General features: G+C 42.6%; 2 protein-coding genes across 2 annotated transcripts in view; one reads left to right on the forward strand and one right to left on the reverse strand.

The window, feature by feature from the left end:
• The window catches only part of LOC311011815 (desmoplakin-A-like), a 190,217-nt gene that overhangs the window by 133,057 nt on the left and 44,785 nt on the right, over positions 1–12,375 (forward strand). The window lies entirely within an intron of this gene.
• The window catches only part of LOC311011818 (solute carrier family 22 member 23-like), a 31,352-nt gene continuing 21,409 nt past the window's right edge, over positions 2,433–12,375 (reverse strand). The window contains exons 5-10 of the mRNA XM_084006959.1: positions 11,807–11,934; positions 10,292–10,394; positions 9,270–9,505; positions 8,487–8,519; positions 7,090–7,213; positions 2,433–6,632 (exon numbers count right to left, since the gene is read on the reverse strand). Coding sequence (XP_083863085.1) covers positions 5,204–6,632; positions 7,090–7,213; positions 8,487–8,519; positions 9,270–9,505; positions 10,292–10,394; positions 11,807–11,934 — 2,053 coding nt within the window. The 3' untranslated portion in view covers positions 2,433–5,203. The remainder of the gene's footprint in view (positions 6,633–7,089; positions 7,214–8,486; positions 8,520–9,269; positions 9,506–10,291; positions 10,395–11,806; positions 11,935–12,375) is intronic.

The raw sequence follows: 12,375 nt of genomic DNA on the forward strand, positions 1-12,375 counted from the left end.
CTGTTGCCTTGTAACCAGAAGGTTGAGAGTTCAAGTCCTAGTATGATTTGACATGCCAGCATGGCTTCTGTCTAGGTAATCTATCTTCTACTCACAATCCATGTAGTATGGGAATATGATCCAATGACTTTAAACAATGTTTTTCGACATACTATATTCTGATTTTTTTGTGACTTTTTCCATGACTTTTTTCAACATACCATTCTGACTTTTTCCATTACTTTTTTCGACACACCATATTATTACTTTTTCCGTGACTTTTTCCGACATACCATACTATGACTTTTTCCGTGACTTTTTTCGACGTTACATGACTTTTTCGTGACTTTTTTCGACATATTTTACTATGACTTTTTTCATAACTTTTTCGACATACCATTCTGATTTTTTTCGTGACTCTTTTCAACATACCATACTATTACATGTTTTGTGTGACTTTTTCCGACACGCTATACTATGACTTTTTTCGTTACTTTTTTTTCGACATACTTTACTATGACTTTTTCGTGACTTTCAACATACCATTCTATGACTTTTTTGTGACTTTTTTCAACATACGAAACTATGACTTTTTTTTTTTTTTACTTTTTTTCAACATACTATACTATGAATTTTTCCATGACTTTTTTCAACATACTATACTACAACTTTTTTTCAATATACTATTTTATGACTTTTTCGTCATATGACTTTTTCTGTGAATTTTTTCAACATACCATACTATGACTTTTTCCATGACTTTTTTCAACATACCATTCTGACTTTTTCCATTACTTTTTTCAACATACCATTCTGACTTTTTCCATTACTTTTTTCAACACACCATAATATTACTTTTTCCGTGACTTTTTTCAACACACCATAATATTACTTTTTCCGTGACTTTTTCCGTGACTTTTTTCAACACACCATAATATTACTTTTTCCGTGACTTTTTTCAACACACCATAATATTACTTTTTCCGTGACTTTTTCCGACATACTATATCATGACTTTTTTCGACATACTATATTATGACCTTTTCCATGATTTTTTCGACATACCATACTATGACTTTTTCCGTGACTTTTTTCGACGTTACATGACTTTTTGTGACTTTTTTCCGACATATTTTACTATGACTTTTTTCGTCACTTTTTCGACATACCATTCTGACTTTTTTCGTGACTTTTTTCAACATACCATACTATTACATGTTTTGTGTGACTTTTTCCGACACGCTATACTATGACTTTTTTCGTGACTTTTTTTCAACATACTTTACTATGACTTTTTCGTGACTTTCAACATACCATTCTGACTTTTTTGTGACTTTTTTTAACATACGAAACTGACTTTTTTTTTTTTTTACTTTTTTTCAACATACTATACTATGAATTTTTTCGTGACTTTTTTCAACATACTATACTACGACTTTTTTTTCAATATACTATTTTCTGACTTTTTCTGTGAATTTTTTCAACATACCATACTATGACTTTTTCCATGACTTTTTTCAACATACTATATTATGACTTTTTCCGACATACCATACTATAACTTTTTCAAGACTTTTTTCGACATACCATATTATAACTTTTTTTCATGACTTTTTTGACATACCATACTATGACTTTTTTCGTAACTTTTTCCGACATACTATATAATTACTTTTTTCATGTATGGTTAAAAAATTCCGAAAAATGTCATATATAGTATGTCAAAAAAAGTAATGAAAAAAGTCATGTTTAGTATGTCGAAAAAAATAGTATAGTAAGGCTGCACGGTAGTGTAGTGGAGAGTGTATTGAAAAAAGTCTGATACATCACAAAAAGTGACAAAAAAGTGCATCAAAAACATGTGTCAACAAGTCATAGAATTGTCATTTTAGAAAAAGTCAAAGTCTTAAAAAAGTCATTATAGTCTGTCAAAGTCTTGTACAGTGGACACGTCAACCATTCGTTTGTTTGTGTGGCTGTTCAGCCTCCGACTGACCTCATGCTTGACCTAAACTCAGTTTCTTCCTGTTGTTTTCCTCCAGCCTCTCTGACGTCTGTATGAATCACGGGTTAGATGTTCCGACTAACTTACAGACACAATAAATCATTTCTAAAAAACCTGACTGTGCAAGTTTCAAATAGGATGTGAAAAATAATTAACAACAATAGTAAGTCAACAATCCCATTTTCTAAAGGCGAAACTAAAGTGTTCACAATCACGCTCTCTACGAATATATCAGCAACATTACGTTTGCTAACATATATATTGAATCTCAAGAAGAAAAAGTTCTCTTATTAATCTTTTGATGATCTTTTCATTTTTTTCTGGTGGTGGTTGAGTTTTTGTTCCTTAAAAGTAACATCCTCTTTTTTTTAAAATATATTCAACTGTTTTGTCTCGGATCTACTTTTCATAAAATCCAAGAAATCAAAGCACTCACAGATATCCATAGTTGATCAATAAATAGTGGTTTATTTTAACAACAGGTATGGCTTATATACAAGTGCATTTATGTCTGTTAAAACAAAAACAAAAAAAATGAAACCAAACAATCAGAAATTATAAATGTACAATCCATACTATCCATGTTTTTAAGTGTATTTTTTATTTATTTTTTTTACATTCATTCAAATCTCCCATGTGGAGATTCTGAGTCGCACGGTTGAGAGAAGCGAAACCTGAAATGTGTACACTGGGGACTTCATGTCTCTGAGAGTTTCATCTAACTATTCATCAGTCCGCGTTATGATCTATGATCCTTCATCGTTTCCACACATTTACTATTTACAAAGGCATAACCCATTCTTTTTTTTGTCTTTTTTGCTTTTCAAATCACCGTCTCCTGGTCCACCCTATCGCTGGTGCATGGCTTTGGATTTTTTTTTAAACTTGAATTGGACTCCCAATAAGCTCCTCCCCCTCAGCACCGTGTTATAGCTGCGTTGGGAGTCGTGAACATGGAAGCAACAGATCTTGAGAGAAGACACCGGTTGATTTGTGCTGTGTCACTGCTGTTTGCACAGATGTTTGTTTTTTTTGGCAATTACACAGTTTTCATTTCTGCACACGGAGACGGACAACGAGGGTAATGCTGCAGTCAAACTCGCTATTTACTGCCAAGAATTCCTTATTAAATCCAGCGTCAACACCCTCTTCCACAGAGTCGATTACATGTGGGTCTATTGCAAAATAAATTAATGCTTATAATTTATGTAATCAAAATCCCACTCCATTTTCCCTTTTTTTTTTTTTTGCTTTTTTGTTGTTTTTTTGTTGTTGTTTTTTTTTTTACTGTCAAGACACCAAGCTCCACCTAATTGGACATCACATGACGCAGGGCATTGTGCTTTGAGGCTTAGCAGCATGGCATGTTAGATGTTTAAAATGTGGATATGAATCTTTCACTAAATGGAAGTTTGTTGACTTGATGATCCATGAAAAGATCAATGAATCAAGATCGAAATGAAAAAAGCTTTAATACGTTGATTCGAGCTGCACTTGAGGCACAAAAAAATTGGAATTAGATGAAAGCAAAAGAGGATGTTGGTTCATCAATGTACCACAAGATGGTGTAAATAACGAGTCCTGAATGATCACCGTTTTATCACATTTAAAATGACATCATCATTCAGTTGGCTCTCACGTTGTTTTTATTTTTTTTACAGTAAAGTGTAATTATTATCATTTATCATTATTATCGTTGATGTAAACAGTGGTCGATCCGTGGTCACGCATATTACTCCGACAAATATTTCAACCTCCCAAGTGTGTAGCAACAAGTTACACACGAGTCAAGTATAGCACCACCCACAGGTGGACTCGGGGTCTGCAGGAAAGTTTGTCAATTTTTAGATTACGGAAATGATAATCTGTCTATTTTGAATTGCATTGAATGGAAATGCATTTTAAGGTAAACTTCAGTGATATGAACAACATCGACGTACATAAACGACGCAAACGCCAGAACGTGACGCTTGAAGTCGGCGACGCTTCACATCCATTGATTTTCATTTCAAAAACAGCTTTTGTGTCTTTTTAAGGTTTTTGCTTTTTCAGGTTTATTTTTGCTGACGCGTTCACAATTATTTTCATGCTTTTGTCCCAACTGCAAAAAAAGAAATAAGGCGGCACCACACTGAGGGCCTCAAATACTGTAAAAAATGCAGTAGAGCTTTGTACAATAAGGGCAGGCCATGGGATATTATTCAAAATAATACTTTGAATTAAAACAAAAAAAGACTGAATCAAGCTCAACAACTGATTATGCATTTACGTACAATACCACATTTACAAATAAAAGCATTTTGCATCCCATAAAGTTCATTTGACTGAAACGATTGGAAAAATAAAAGTTTCTTCAGACCGACAAAATTTGGGTCTAATATTTTCTCGAACACATTCGCTGTTTCTCAGTCTCTCAGATCTCATTTATCAAATAGTGATGCAGCTTCAAGTCTCTTATTAATTTGATAATTTAATAGATTTTCAGAACGAAAAATTGGTTCATGTGGTTCACTTTGATCCACATGCAGTCTATGGCAGGGGGCGGCACCCAAAACAGGCAAATACTGGATTTATACTAATTCATTTTTGGCACTACGTCTACATTTACTTTTGGTCAGAGTATTTATTTATTTTTGGCGTCGTGGTTAAAAAAAAAAAAAAATCACTCCAATTTGGAATCCTTTACCTCCTTAACGGCAAAAAAACACGTAACATTCAAGTTTTTTTTTGTCCATACAGGTAAGGCGATATTTTTTTATACAAACATGTTCGACGGACGTTTACATTTGAGCAAAAGTACCAGTGATTTTTAATTTTTTTTATGTTTTGTTTGGTTGTTTTTAGCATCGTTTGCGGTTCTCACCGGTTCCTCTCAGTGATTGTGGGAATCTTTTAAAATGACAGACAGTGATTTTTCCCTCATTCATTTACATCAAAGAAGTTTAAAGGCTGGTGATTTCCAGTGACATTCAAAAAAAAGGAGGAGATACTGTCACATTGTCACGAACCAGCCTCTGGCACTCTCTCGCTTACATGGTCTCATTTATTGGCTAAATGCAGGAAGGAGGAGGGGGTTGAGAAACATACAGCGTCCTCGGACACCTACTCATCTCCAGGTGGGGACAATCTTCAGTTAGTACCTGAAGTCTGAGCAGGACAGTTTGTGCCCCCCTCCCCCCCCCTCACATCCTCGGTTATTGATGCGTCTGCAACGCTGGATCATAACGACGTCTCGTCGTTCACAGTGTCGTTTTCTGTGCCGGCGCTTTCCCTCATGGAGAGGACGCCAGAGTCTATGGGGGAGGAGACGGTGCACTCCACGATGGAGGAGGACGCCGCCTCTGGAGAGTCCGACTCCAGGATGGGGGTCGGCGGTGAATCTACGGCGAGGGAGACGAGGGAGTCCTGCGAGGGCGGGATGGGCAGCGCGGTAGGTTCTGGAGCGGCGGCGGCGTTGTGCACAATGTCTGTGACGGGGAGGATGGTGGGAGTTGGTGCCGCGGGTGGAGAGGAAGGGGCCGCCAAGGGTGCAGGGTCAAGGGGTGGAGGTGGAGTGGCTGAGGGGGAGACGGTGACTGGGCTCGGGGGAGTCGGGGGTCGTGGGTCTAACTGGGGCGGTTGGGGGTCCGTGATGGGAGGTATGGGGGAGTCTCTAGATGATAATTCATCTACTATTTCCAGGTGGATGGGGGAGGCGGAGGAGGGTGGAGGCTCAGTGGGATCCGTGATGGGAGCGGGGGAGGGGGGAGGGGACGGAGGGGGGCTCTCCTGCATAGATGGAGTCGGGGAGTATGTGAGGTGAGAGACCTCTAATAAAGGCGGGTCCACTTCCGGCTCGATGGCGTCCAGCTCAGGTTCAGCCGGGTCGGGGGACTCCAACATGGAGGTGGGCGGGGGCTCCAGGATGGGCGTGGTGCAGATCAGTAAGGAGGCGGGTACGGTTTGAGGGGCGGGAGGAGAGGAGCGGTCTAGTGACGGGGAAGGGGCGGAGGCGGACTCTTTTGTTGGAGCAACGTCGTTGGTTTTGGGAGCGGCGGGATCCGTCAGGGGGTCGACAGGATGCAGGGGGATCGCCGTGGCGTCCTCGCCGTCCGACAGCAGCGGGTCTGTGATGCACGGGGGTTTGTGTAACGGGGTGGAAGACAGCAGGTGCTCTTTGCTGACTTGCGTGACCCCACCTTTATCCGGGGTCGTGGATAACGATGAGACTGAGTGGCCGTTGGGGTCTTTGGGCTCGGGCTTCACCGCCGCCGTGTTGGCGACCGACGCCGCGGTCAGATCCACGGCCGAGGACGCGGTGGAGTCCATGGTGGAGACGGCGGTGGCGGCCGCCTCGTGCAGCGGCGTGTCGTGCACCCGCGTGTAGTCCCGGCTGCTCTCCGACTGGGCCAGCAGGAGGCGCTGCTCGCCGGGTTTCCTCGGGGGCAGCAGGGGCTGGCGGGTGTAGCTCTCGCCGTCGGCGAGCGTCTCGGGGAGGGGCTGGAAGCGCGTCTCGGGCAGCAGCAGGATGCAGATGATGCAGATGAGGGTGCAGCAGGCGAAGATGATGTGATGGAGGAAGTAGCCCTTCTGGTTGTGGAGCTCCATGATGGGCGCCGTCAGCATGCCGAAGCCGGCACTGGCGAGGACGAGTCCCAGCCCCCCGCCCCTGTGAGGAAACAGAAACATCTTACCATGTGGAAGGATTTATGACCTCATAAAAAAGTGGTTCACTATAATTACACTCAATCATGTTCCACATGAAGTTCATTCCTATAAAAAGGGGAGGATCTCCTTCCTCTCCCTCCATTCTTCTGCAGAGTGCTGCAGCACCGCCAGACCTCATACCTCCCGCCATGACCCAAACTCACCAGCAGAGGGCGCCCGTGCAGCACGTTCATCCAAACGCTCCCCTTACATAACCCAGAGATAGGAAACATCCAGTGTCATGTATTCTCAAAGGGGATGGCTAATTTGTGCAAGATGTGGATTACGTTTGACACCGAAGCGAGTTGATGATTTCACAGCCTTGGAGGTGGAGCGGCTAATCCACACACGGGGACATCTCCGTATCCTCTGCATTAGAAACTCCACCAGGGTGTCACTGTAGGTGCACTTGGACCCACCTGATCACGGTGGGGGTGATCTCAGCGCAGAAGAAGATGCTCAGGTTGCTGACTGCGTGGGAGGAGAACATGCCGATGATGGAGAAGGCGATGGAGAAGTTCTTGTTCAGCGTGCTGTAGCTGTCTGCAGACGGAGACACAAACGTTTATTCACGAGAAATGAGGGGGTTTTATATTTCACACAGTCTTTTCTTTAAATATTAAACTAAATCATTGTGTGTAGAAATTCAGCATTATTTCAAATGGTGAGAATTAAGAATGTATGGAGGGAAAGAAAGCTGTTCCTAATTGTAAAACGTTACCACAACTGAATAATTAATGTTAAAATTAAAACACCGCTAAATGTATATCATTTAAAATATGTAATACTATCTGTTTGTTTGTGAAATTGCACCACTTGAATAATAAAAAACAAAGTTAGTTCCAGTTTCACAAACGGTAGTCTGAACTTCCTTCTCGGATCATGTGACTGAGATCATGTGACCTGATAGCAGAGCGCTCTGATTGAAGTTGAAAGCTTTACTTCTGTCGTCTGAATGAATCCGCTGTAATAAATCTTGCTTTTAACCTTTAAACTTGTTTTGTTCTCATTCGTTTTGATTTAATTGCTTTTGTAAAGCACGTTTGTGCACCTGGAAATATATATTATAAAACATATGTATTATTATTTATTCTAATGACCTTTTTTTTTTTTAAACTTCACTTTTTTAACATCAATTTAACAGTTTCTGACGTTGCAACTTGAAAGAACTCAAAGCAAAAATGGATTTTAAGGGCAATTTTCCCACTGCTTTCAATCTAGTGGTATTTAAATTTCAAGTTTTCAGTAGTGGTTGAATTATGTGTGTATACATACATACATAAATACATACATATGTCATACAATGAGAGAGAAGAATTGCCTACAACAGCTTCCCAACACTGATATGTATTTGGAGTTGCTGAGGAACCGGTTTGCATACAAAGAGCCCCGCTAGACGGCGAGAATACAGTGTCTTATCCCATGAATAAGACATGTTAAAGATGGCATAAAGAGGATGAGAGGAGGCTGCTCTGTGATCAGCTCTCGCTCCCCACAGGGGGATTAGTGAGGGCAGAATAACGAGCCTGATGAACAGAAGAGAAAACCGTGATGGAGAGCTGGTGGTGAGATTCACGGCTCCGTAACAAAGAGCCTCCTCCACAAAAGGGGGGATAAATAAGTGAAAAGCTCGCCATAATTACATCAAGGACTTCATTGTGTGTCCCTGCAGGGCACACACACACACACACACACAAACACACACACTTCTAAAACCTCATCAAGATAATGCAGCGATGAATGCGAGACAATTCAATTCACACTTGGCGAGGAATGTGAGCGGGCTGGGAGAATACAAATGAGGAGAGGATCCTACCGATGTTCAGATGGCCGCTGTACTTCCCCAGCACTAGAGGACAACGGGAGAGAAAAGCAAATCACAAAATGAGAGTCAGACATTGAAAACACGCAGAAGAAGGAGCCGGTCAGCGGCTTCAAAGGGCCGAGAGCTCGACCTCCGTGTGTTGACTCGGGTTAAACATTACGGCCCGCTCGTTTGTAACTGATAAACTGGCTTGTGTGTGCATGTTTTCATCACCTGGGGCACTTTTTCTGGCACACATTGACTAAAAAAAACACAACGTTATCATGTTGACTACTCCATTAGAAACAATCAGAGGCTAAACCCAGCTCGGCACGATTAAAATGAATGTTATAACAAACATCGTTACATTTAATCCGTATGACATATATTTATTGAGTTATACCCATAAGTGAAACACATTTGCAATCATTTATTCTATCACTTTTTAAATTAGATTGGAGTCATTTGGCCTGTAAGATGTGATCATATGATCATAATTATCTCAGCGTTGATGGGAGCTTCCTGTCCGACTGTCGCTTTTCATTTTGATGCTTTTTATTTCATCGTTTCTGTTCTTCCCCAAGATAAAAGCACATCCTTTCATGCATTTAAAAAGATTACATAAACAGGAAGAGTATTGGCTGACAGAACAATGTGTTTGTATTCATGGGATTTATTGGCAATAACAAACATATAATACCAGTCTTATCATGTAATTCTTCTTTAAGGCTAATATAATGTAGAATTACTTGAATATGACTCATCATATCGTGCTAAACGTGACGGCGTACTCACGGTTGAGCAGGCCCAGCTGCAGCAGCGACGCCAGCGCCGTGATGATCATGAACATGAGGAGGCCGCCCCTCCGGCCCATCAGGCCCACCGCCGGGCACAGCGCCATGCAGGACGCCACCGCGATGCCCGCCATGGTGTAATAATCCGCGTAGAAGTTGTGGAACATGGTGGTCTCCTGGGCTTCGGGGTCCATCATGCTGCGGGCGAAGCAGTGGTGGATCCCGTAGCCGGTCAGCCTGCGGGGGGGAAACCAGAAAGCAAGTTAGAGGGGGGGGGGAAGATACAGAGAAAGTAGATCCAGGCAAATCTGAAAGATGAAGTTGGCACACACGTCCAGATCACATATGTCAAATGAATGCATTTCATGATGGGAAAGAAGCAGAAAGAAGAATATCATTCTTATTTTATTGTCCATTTCCATTAACCTACACCTTCACCTACACCTTCACCTACACCCTTAATCCTAACAACAAAAAACACTTAGTTAGATTTCATATGCATATTGTGTAATTTGTCTTTCTTAATACATTTCTTTAATACAGAGAAAGTAGATCCAAGTAAATCTGAAAGATGAAGGAGGTGGGAGGAGACGGAACAGGAAGAGGTTTATCACATTTTCTCTCATCTCAACGCATCTAAAAAGAACCCATGTAAACACCGACTTACTGACTCTCTCCTATTGTAACTCTCCCTCCCTCCCTCTCCCTCCCTCCCGTCTCCGGTTTCATAAGGACACACCTCATAAAAAATGGATGCTGACTTTGGGGGTTAGGGATCCACCGAGGCGGAGCTGCATCCCGGTAGAGACGAGGTCTCAGATGGAGAGCAGACATCCAGAGATGAAAACGGGGGGGGGGGGGAGTGACTACGGAGGAGTGAAAAGCACCGAAGGGCTCCTGATCGATGCGCCATCGAGCCTCGGTAGTGCCAAAATGGCGCGTCTGACTGGCACTGCCCCGCCCCCACGCTGACATACAAGTGCACACATGCCATTCTCAATCCAGCGGTTTGTAAACACTCACGAGTTCACGCAGAGCACCACGATGTTCTTCCACAGGTTCCTCGTCCCCACCATTTTCACGATGCACGTCTTCTTGGGCTTCTTCTGCAGAGCTCGCTGCAGTTCTGCAAACACGTTCATCTCCACAATCAATATTTGACCATTCAAGTTATTTTAAGTTATGAGATCCTCTCTGGGCCTCGATTATTCCCATATTGTAGCTTCACTACATAATCATTATTTGTGAGCATAGACTCCCCTATATAGTTTGTATAATTCATGTAGTGTGACTATGAAAATTAGCAATTTGATCAAATATGATGCATAGAATGAAGGCAGCATAAACATTATACATATCAAAAACAGTATTTAAATAACACACAATAAAAGGTGAGGCTCCAAAATACCTCCAGACGCAGAAATACTAATATATCAGTCGGCGTATGCATTCATCATAGCAGGTCACATCAGCCCAGTGTTACATAATCTATATTTATATCATGGTGTAAAATTGAGTTTTGGGGTCAAAAGGAAAGTTCGACAGCAGTCTGTGTTCTCTGAAGAGTCAAACAAGGGCTCCCCTGATTCACTGCAAACCACAGAAAATTCCACATGTATTTTTAATGAGCATGCATCCCACGCGGCTGCCCCCCCACCTTCCCCCCCCCAGGCTGCTGCTTCGTCAGACAGCTCCGACGATCACAGCGGAACAGGAACGCTTCCTGAGACGGCGACACCCCCCCTCCTCCCCCTTTTAGCCTGCAGGTGTGCAGCAAAACAGTGGATGTTTTTCCTATCACAACCCGGTGGGGTTGCCACGGAAACACGCCCCCTCTGCGTCGACTCAAGCATGCGGCAGCATTCCACGCCAACGCCTCAAGGTCATCTGGGGCTTTCCAGTGATCCCCCCCCCCCCAAACAAGTAAGACTATCCCATCTGAGATCTGGATGGATGACATCATCATGAACACTTGGAAAGGCTCGACTGCAGCACTTAGTTCATATTGTATTTAGTGATTTAGTGAGGAGGATTATTGGGGACACTTCCATAACAAGAGTACTTTATTTGTTATTTATTTTTAAAGTCAAGTTCACACTGAGTGGTTTCTCTTTGAGCCTTTTTCCAGCAGCAGCACTGATCTGTTGTGTTCGGGTTTTTTTTTTTTCTACAGCGGGACAGAAATGAAGTATAGTGTCATTAAAGTTCAATCCGAATGCAACCCGATATGATATTTAAAAGCAACAAAAGCACAGTTCACAGTGGGGGGTCAGAGTTCACGACCGGTATCCGATTTAATGAAACGGATAAAAGCGTTCTGGAGTGTCTTAATATGATGTTTAACTCTGGCTTCCACCTCCGGAGTCGCCTGTTGCCATGGCAACCAGACGGGACACGCGGTAACCGTGTCAATTTGTCTCGTTAAGGAGGAACGGCTCGACTGGAGATGCTAGCAGAGCTTGTTAGAAGAGAGGCGGGGGGGGGAGGGGGGGGGGCTGACAAACTTATAATTAAAAACAATAATCAAGCATCTGTTACCTGTGAGGATGTTGTCGGCGTCGAGCTCCATGTTCACTCGGTTTTTCGACGCTATGTGTCCCATGATCCACTTGGAGCGGCAGTACTGCTGCGTGGCGAGCAGCCAACGCAGTGACTCAGGGAAGATCCTGTGGAAAAACAAGGCGGGGGATGTCCTCGTTAATAAGACCTTCAAAAAAATAAAAGAAGTGAAACCTGCTTTTAAAATCGTGATGGAAATCTGGGTTCGATGGATTAAATCCCCCCGATGTGACATTTTTCATTTTGGTAAACTAAAGATTAGAAATCGTGTCCCGAGCAGGAAATCCAGGTGTCGGGGCCTCAACCTCACTCGGGACCAGATGTCTTCTTCAGTGGGAACAACAAATAAACTCATGGCTTCCAGCCATTGTTCCCCGGCTCCTATATGTGTTATCTGCCCGTCGAGTCGAGCTATGCGGCCGTGAACACATTCCTGCAGATGTCTGTTGATTTAAAAGACAGTCAGCGGAAAAAACAACGACGCGGCGTCTGATGAGACGAGGATTAATGATCTTTGTCGTTTTCTTCGCCTGAAATCAGCAAACTTA

This window comes from Eutrigla gurnardus, assembly GCF_963514095.1.
Source record: "Eutrigla gurnardus genome assembly, chromosome: 4".
Lineage (NCBI taxonomy): Eukaryota > Metazoa > Chordata > Actinopteri > Perciformes > Triglidae > Eutrigla > Eutrigla gurnardus.